This window comes from Lepus europaeus, chromosome X (assembly GCF_033115175.1).
Source record: "Lepus europaeus isolate LE1 chromosome X, mLepTim1.pri, whole genome shotgun sequence".
In the NCBI taxonomy this organism is placed as follows: domain Eukaryota; kingdom Metazoa; phylum Chordata; class Mammalia; order Lagomorpha; family Leporidae; genus Lepus; species Lepus europaeus.
The window spans coordinates 33,172,761-33,181,066 of record NC_084850.1 but is presented as its reverse complement, the minus strand read 5'-3'; the positions used below and the strand labels follow the sequence as shown (position 1 = coordinate 33,181,066).

The following is an 8,306-nucleotide window of genomic DNA, read 5'->3' as shown; positions in this document are numbered from 1 at the left end:
AATTTGCTCCCATGACCACTACTGAATTTGTGTTACTGCCTCCTTCTAGAAGTTTCTATGGATACATTTATGGGCATATTAAACCAAAATTCATAAGGTTTCTTCTCTGACTCACACATATACTCCCACCAGAAGTAGCTCCAGCTAGGCCCATGCCTGCAATCTCAGCTCCTTAGAGCTGTACATTTATTCAGCAATACCAAGGCTGACACCCACATAGAGGATTTCTACAGTGTTTCTGGAGGGATGATTGAATAAAGAAGCTGAGATAATGGAGAAGTGGGGTGGAGGACTTAGCTTTCTTAGATGCCATACCCAACGTGAATCTCCAGATGTGCCTGACCTCTGTTCTTCCCAGAGAAGCTGAGATTCGAAATGCAAGAGACAGCCATAAAGAATCAGTTGTTCTGAGCTTAGTTTCTTGATTAGAGCCCTAGCTTAAGTTTGGATGTTTTTTATGATCCTAAAATAATCCCAGTGCATGGAATCATAGAATGTTAGAATATAAAAGCAGGAACTGTACTTAGAAGTCACCTTATTCCATCTTCTCTTTTTAATGGTTTTGGATTGAATCTGGGATAAGGGAAATACTTTTTTTCACATATTTAAACACTCTCTGTGCTGCCACGTTATGTGGTATTTATTGTTTTCAGAGCACTTATATTGCATTGTCACTGCTAGTGTATACATCTGCTCCTCCTCTGAATGTCAAATTCATTCAAAGTAAAAACTGTTTCTTCCTTCCTTATTTCCTGGTGCTTAGCAAGGTCTGTCATGCAGCAGGTGGTCAACAAACATTTGGTCAAGAAATCAAAGTTTCAAGTTAAAAGGTGAGAAAATTACCTTCCCATTGGGCAAAGGATATAGTATCTTGGTTTCACTATCTTTAGAGGGTAGAACAGTTTCCTTCCAATGAATCAGGATGATTTCAGTTTCTAGTTTCCTAAGTTGCAAGGTACCAAGTTAGCACTTATGAGGCTCAATGTATGAAACAGATACCGTCTCCAAACTTCACTGGCCAACATCTCAATTTTCTTATCCAAGTGTATCTATCCTACGCTTGAAGGAAGCATCAGCCTTGCAAAGAGAAGTACTATTCTCACTTTTCAATATAACTGAAATTAATTGTTTACTTGTTGCTTAAACTGTGTAATAGAGCTTATTTAAAAGTCCAGGCTATAGAGTCTATAGGAGGTAATCCTGAATCCAGCAGGGATACCTCTTAACCACAGAGGGATAGCTAGATTTGGGGATTTGTTGGCAGCTCCTGGTGGCTATGATGCTGCTAGTATAATCTCTAGCCCCTCGGTGGAAAACCAAAGAGGAAATTCAAAGAGAGTCTCACTCTTCTCTTGGGTGAGGGATCGATTGCAATAGAATTTGCATGTATTATACAGGCTTTTCAACCAACAGCAATATGCTTAGTCTACCACTGTGCTCCTGCTGGCTCAGATGAGACTAGTCCAACTCTGCCAACAGCTGCCACTGACAGCTCAGAGTTGACAGAGTGGCAACAGATGAAAGAGAGGGGGAAAGGTAGTGGGCAGGGGAGGATGAAAACAGAAGGGATGGGATGTAATTATAGTGATGACTTCAAGGAAGGATTTTCAAGTGCGAAGGCACTGAATGCCCACCTTCCCCTCGTGTTTTGTTACTGACCCACCCTCATGACTCTTCAAGCCAAATGCCAGTGAAGGTGGCCGCAAATCTCTCTTTAAACCTTTCCTCATGGCTGATCAGGCATGGGTGGGGACCTGAGTGCTTCCAGGAGTGAAGTGAGGTGTGCTGAAAGCCACCTTCCCCAGTACAAAATACATTGCTCACCCACATGAAATCAAAAGTGAAACCTCACTAGAATTATTCTTGGGGGGTAAGGCATTGAAAGCTCCTATTAGAATGCAACCATGTTAGCTAAGAGAAGGAGCATATAGTGCCTGGCGCAGAGTAGAGGTTCTCTTAATGTCACATTATTGAATTGTCATTGTCTCCCATTAGAACCTTAGTAAAGATCCATCTATCAGATTCTCTCCTGTCTCCTAGGATTCTTGAGGAGCTACCACGGGGAAATGTTGATGTGGAACATGGGCAAAGACTTGGCAGGAGAGTGCGGTAGTGGGGATGATGGAGAGAGGACAGTGAGCATGAGAAATTTTTGACAAAAAGGACACTTTTAAAAGGTGAGAAAGAGGGAAGGGAGTTTGGAAATTAGTATTTATTGATTCTTCAATGAGTCAGGTATGGAATTAGCTGCCTTCACATCTTTATCTTATTTAATCCTCATAATTACCTTGCAGGCAAAGACATATTAATATTCTCTTTTTGACTAAGAGAAAACTTGAGTTCAGATTAACAAAGTTGTTCAAGGTCAAACACTGCCTGCATGTCTGCACGGGATGGAATTTAGATTTGAACCTGAACCTATCTCCTAGGCCTATATTCCCAAGCAATGCTATTTCACTTTTCACATTTGTCAAGGGGTGGCCAATCTTGTCTATGCTACCCTCTTTGCCGTAATGCTCCTTCCAATGGAAAAATGAGTCTGCTCAGGCACCCAGATCTCTCCCTCTTCCTCACCATGGACTACCAAAATATAGACAAAAGATTTCTATTGGTGGGGTATAAAGAGGTTGTGCATTATCAGAATGGATAGAAATTTGGGAAGAGTCTAGAATCATTTGTTTTGTTGTTCCCAAATGGTTCGGAACCCTTTTTTTCTGGGCCTTAGTCATCTCACTAAATGCAAAATTCCTGAATGATCAGAGTGTTAGCTGGGCCACTATCCCCTGCCCCACGTGTAACAGTTTGCTGTATACTGTCAGGAAGGCACTTATACCAGGAGGAGATAATGTGAAAAGGAGAATAGCAAGTGCAGGGAGAACAAAAAATGCCTTCCAGAATAGCTGCGTGGTAGGAGTGAAAGACTTGGGAGATAAAGAGGATCTTTTTTCTCACTATTGGAGAAATGGGCTAGGGAGAGGAATCTGTAGCCCAACACAGTGTGCAGCAGAGACCCAGGCTGGACTGGATGACTTCCTAGATTCTTTTGCTCCCTTAAAACAGAGACAGGAAGAAGAGTTAGAGAGAACGGATAACCTCTGGGGTCATCAGAGGCTTGCTACCTACAGAGACAACACTGAGGGAACAAGGCAGCTAGGGCCAGTTTCATCCACATTAACTTTCAATCCCCACCGCCATCCCAGCTCCTTCCCACACCCCTTTCCTCCTTGGTCCTTGGGACTAAGTGTCCTTTTCATTAACCTTTTAGTTACCACCTCCACGCACATACTTTTCTTCTATGCGCTCCAAAGCAGCCCCACTCTGCCCAACCTTGCCTCCCCCAACCCCCCCCTCCCCCGCAAGCACGCCTCAGCACTCCAGTGAGAGGAGGGGCACATCTCCCGGAGCTGCGGAGATGCAGATGGGGGTTGTTCACTCGCCCTCGGATCTCTGCTGTAAAACTGAGCGGCACAGACCGGGCATGCGCAGCATCTCCGGGCGCATTGTGATGGGAACTGCTGCTCCGAGTCTCTATAAAGACTCCTGAGTAACCACTAACCGCCCCCCTAAGACCCCCCTTCTTTAAGATAGACCCGCAAAACGCAGAGGCAATGCAGCTTTTTCTAAAGGGAAGGTTTGCCAGTTACGGTTTGAAAGCCTGATCCACGTGAGGACTGGTGTGTTTCTATTGATCCCATCTCCCGTGTTGACAAACGCCAGCGCCTATGCTTTGCAGTCCGGGGCTGCAGTTTGCAGTGGAGCTAAGCGGTGTGCGGCTTTAATTCCACGTCAGATCAACTTTGATCAATATCCCCCTACCGGCCCAATTGGAAGAGCCCAATTCACAGGCGCTGAGCCTTTTCACTCTTACCTTCTTCACCCCCCTCTTTAGACCCTCCATCTTTTAGGAGGGGGGAGTTTAAGGCTTTCTTTATAATTTCTTTCTTATTTGTTTCTCTGTTTTTGTTTATCACTGTTTTGTTTGTTTTGTTTTTGGGATTTAGGTTTTTATTTGCTCACTCGCTCGCTCGCTCTCACTGTGATAGGGAGAGAAATCGCTTTGGCGAACCCAGCTTGCAGCCAATGAACCCGCCTTCCAGATTGGTGTGAAGACAGAAGTGAAGTGGGGGGCGGGGAGGGGGTGTGAGAGATCCTGGGAGCGAGAGGGAGAGAGAGGGAGCGAGAGAGGAAGAGAGAAGAGAGAGAGGGGAAGAGAGGGAGAGAGAGAGAGAGAAGAGGAGGAGGCGGCGGAGGAGGAGGAGGACTAGTGTGGGGTGGAAAGGAAGAGTGAGCGAGAGCAAGTTGAGGGGAGGGGGTGTAAGAGTCAGCGAATTCTTTTTCTTTTTCTATTATTATTTTGACGACTCCCGAGTTGCGCCCATGCTCTCGTCAGCTTCGTTTTAGGCATAGCATGGCCAGGCAGAAGAAAATGGGGCAAAGCATGCTCCGGGCTGTCTTCTTTTTGGTCCTGGGGCTTTTGGGTCGCTCTCACGGAGGATTCCCTAACACCATCAGCATAGGTAAGCTCTAGGGAGCCGGCCACTCGGCCCAAGAGCTCCTTCCCCCGAGCCCACTGCCCTGGAGGGGTTACCGCGGCTGCTGATCCTTGTCCTGCATGGCCTGGGGACGGTGACTGGGGACAGTGACCAGGAAGAGATCGCGGGGATCTGAGTCCCCAATGAGCTGGCCGGTGTAGGAAGCATCGGGAAGGAGGGAAGGGTCTCCTGGGGCCGGTGGGGTGGACTGCCGTGTTTTCTGAGCTAAGAAGAGTCAGAGACTTGAGCAGGAACCTGGAATGCAGCAAGGGGGCAAAGAGTCGCGGCTTTTTCTGCTCGCCGTTCTGCACTTTACCACGGTCTGTGTGCAGCCCCTGGAAGTTGTCCCAGGGCGATGCTGCCTGTCTGGCCGCTCCAGGGCGCGTAACCCCGGGCCGGGGGCTCTGCGTCCCGCGTCTCTGGCTCTCGGGAGACGGGCTAGCGCTGGGGGAAGTGGAGCCCACGCTGGATCCCCTAGACCCCAGCAGCAGCCGGGGTCTGGGTGATTGGGGAGGGAGGAGGGGGTGAGACAAGGAGCTGAGCAGGAGAGTGGCGAAGTCATGCAGACCTTGAATTCATGAATTGCCGCTGTGTCTGGTCTGGAGCCCGGCTCCTGGGCACTGGGAGGGAGTTCTTTCAGCTTCTGTCTGTATTTACAAGTCAAGAAGTTAGAATTGTTGCCTTTAGGGAACCAGCCCCTGTACTGGAGCGGGGGAAGGTGGCTGTGAGGACGGGATGGGGAAACAAGGGGAATGAAATTGTTTTTCTTCCCAGCCTTTATCTTTACCCCGGGAAAAGATGAACCAGCTGTGCGGATAGGCGCGGGGCGGGGGGTGGGGAAGTGGGGAGGGTGGGTGGGTAAGAAAGCTGTTGCCTAAGAAAGAACCAAATCCCACTCTGGGTTCCATCGTACTACCCCAAAGCAGCCCTCCTGGTCCCTTTCTCCCTTCTCTCTAGCCTCTTCTCTTCCGTGGAGAGAAACAAGGTTTCTCTTGGCCGAAATTTGACTTCCCAAGTCTTGAAAAATACACAGGTTGAAAATCAGTCCTCAGTCATGCAAGCCGGTATCACAGAGAGGTATCTGGTAATCTCTAGTATCCTCAGCTTTCTAACTAGTCCTGGGGTAGGGGACACAAACCAAATTTCGGTTCCCTTTGCTTCTAGGTGGACTTTTCATGAGAAACACGGTGCAGGAGCACAGTGCTTTCCGCTTTGCCGTGCAGTTATACAACACCAACCAGAACACCACTGAGAAGCCCTTCCATTTGAATTACCACGTAGATCACTTGGATTCCTCCAATAGTTTTTCTGTGACTAATGCTTGTAAGTAAGATCTGCTTTTCCTCCCTTTGGGACCTTGAGGATCTCGTTTGCATTTTGCTTGGGGTCCGAGTGTGTGCTGGGAGTGATTACCTCAACAGAGCATTTGGGGGGCTCTAGTCAATCCTGGTTTCAGGCTGCATAAATCAACTCAGGAGGATCCTGCTGGGAGGCTTTAGGCAGTGGGCAAAACTCAAGGCGCTGGGTGAAAGTCGTTTGTAAATAATGTCTGATGCAAAAGTTTCATTTTCCTCCCTGCAAAGCTGACATTCCTTCCCCCATGCCATTTTTTTGATGAAGGGAAAAAAAAAAGAAAGAAAGAAATAGCATGGTAGGTTGGGGAGATTTCTTTACACAGGATTTTAAAAAGCAACAGCAGCAGCTTCTTGATTGAGTCAATTCAGGATCTACATTACTTGACTGTTAAAGCTAGTGCCTGACTGTAGCCATGAGCTGAATTTGACACATGCTTAATATATAGGAACAAAATATGAGAAAGCCTGCAAATAAATGACCTTGAGGGACAGATCAGGCCGATTCCCTGGCCTCTTTCTGTCCTAGAATATCACCTTTCTTACCCAGCGAGTTCTGATAGGAACTGATAAGACCACAAACTGATTGCAAGTGATGAATGCCTGCCAAACTGAGGGGAAGGGAGATGACAGTGCTCAGGTGAATATTTCAAAAGCTAGTTCTGCCTCCTCCTAGTATGGTTCACTCCCCTGATTGTTAAGGACAACATTGTTGTTCTTAATTTAGTACAAGAGGTCAGGGGTGGTGGGAGAAGACAGGCTGGAAGCAGGAAAATGGAATATCAAAAAGGAAGAATTTCAGCAGCCCCAAAGCCATTTCTGAAACCCATAATTGTGTTCCATGATTGTTTCTCTGCAAAGCGGACATTTCGAGAAGTAAAATCAAAGGAACTCAACTGGCTAATAGCCTGTTGGGCCCAAGGTTTTAGTTGGTTTAATGCTTTATGAGAAAGAATTCTTCATTGAAGCTTATTTCACCAAAAGTTTTCCCAACAGTGAAGCTGATGATGACATAAAATATGTTTTGCTCTTGTGGCTGGTGCAGTTTGGAATGTTTGTCCTTTTTTTTTTTTTTTCTTTCAAGAGAGGAATGATATTTATGTTTGATTGGGGGTAACTTTAGAGTGATTTTCTTCAATTCCTTCTGCCTCAAAGGATATGCGATTTCCAAAACACTATTGAAAATGTCCCCAGGGCATAGACTCCTTAGATTTGAAGACTTGGGCGAAAGGGATGGGAGTGAAGTGCTTTGCAAGAAATGTGACAGTTATCAGCTTTAAGAAAATTTTAGCTGAAGTTACAAATCCTTATATGAACATGTTCTGAGATACTCTGTGTATTTGACATTCTTTGGCTTTCCAACATTAACAAAAATAGGAATTTATTAATTCCAGCTAAGTGTGAAAGTTATAAAATGTCTGTCTATACTTTGCATCTTATTTCAATAATCTTAGCCTGTCTCCACAGCATTTACACCACACATCTGATTCTTAATCCTGCAGTACTGTGATCTCACCAAGAGGTTGAGTCTCAAATTCAGCTTCCTAAATATCAATTAGAACAGATTTAAAACCAAATACATTAAACTACTAGGGTTTATTGACATTAATAATGAATAATATTTATTTCAACTTCCTTCACTATCCCTCCACCGATGAGGACATTGATAAGAAAGACATTAACTTCTCAGGAATGATTGATTTCCCAAGTTTCTGGTCCTGTTCTTATGGTCAAGCCAGAATGACACCTGTCAGCCCAGGGCCATCAGAACCCTACTCAAGGAACAGACAAGAAACAGTCCTTGCCACATTAAAATCCAAGGTTTGGGAACAGGCAATAAGTCACCCATATTGGGGTTGAGTTGCCTTAATGCCTTACCTCTCACAGCAATAAAGAAACCATCATGCAAAGGAAAAGAAGTTGATCAAATTCTTTCACCTTAAATCCATAGCACTTACATTTTAAAAGGTGGGTTATGCCTAGGGGCTTGAGTGTGGGAGCAGGGATGTGGCTCTTTGAGCAACAAGAAAAACACAAAAAGATGACTTTGCCTTTTGTCATGCCAAATGTACACGTATGCATACACAGACACACACAAAGAAATATCTAGAAACCAGCGATTTGTACCTAGCTGCCTGTTGCACTCTTGGATTTTACAGCTCAAAAGACAGAGGAGAAAAGCTGTCATCTTCTCTGGTTCCAGAAACAGTCATCTCTGAATGTCACAATCACTAAATGGGGGGCCAGATCTCAAGGCTATCTCCCAGCAGCTGCTTAGTATGAGAAAGGAAAATAATCCAACCATAGTTTCTGAATGCAGAAACCAAATATTTCAAGGGCCAGGGAAGCCCTGTAAGTGTATCTCATTTCTCCCACCGGCCTAAATTGTTCTTTTTTGCTGGTGGTTGGTGGATTGGGGAGG

The 8,306-nt window shown here is 45.6% G+C and overlaps 1 protein-coding gene across 2 annotated transcripts in view; it reads left to right on the top strand.

Annotated features, from left to right (window-relative positions):
- The first annotated feature begins 4,408 nt into the window (after positions 1-4,408).
- Positions 4,409-8,306, top strand: part of GRIA3 (glutamate ionotropic receptor AMPA type subunit 3) — a 308,553-nt gene continuing 304,655 nt past the window's right edge. For both annotated transcript variants that reach the window (XM_062182985.1, XM_062182986.1), the window contains exons 1-2: positions 4,409-4,517; positions 5,697-5,855. In XM_062182985.1, coding sequence (XP_062038969.1) covers positions 4,409-4,517; positions 5,697-5,855 — 268 coding nt within the window. The remainder of the gene's footprint in view (positions 4,518-5,696; positions 5,856-8,306) is intronic.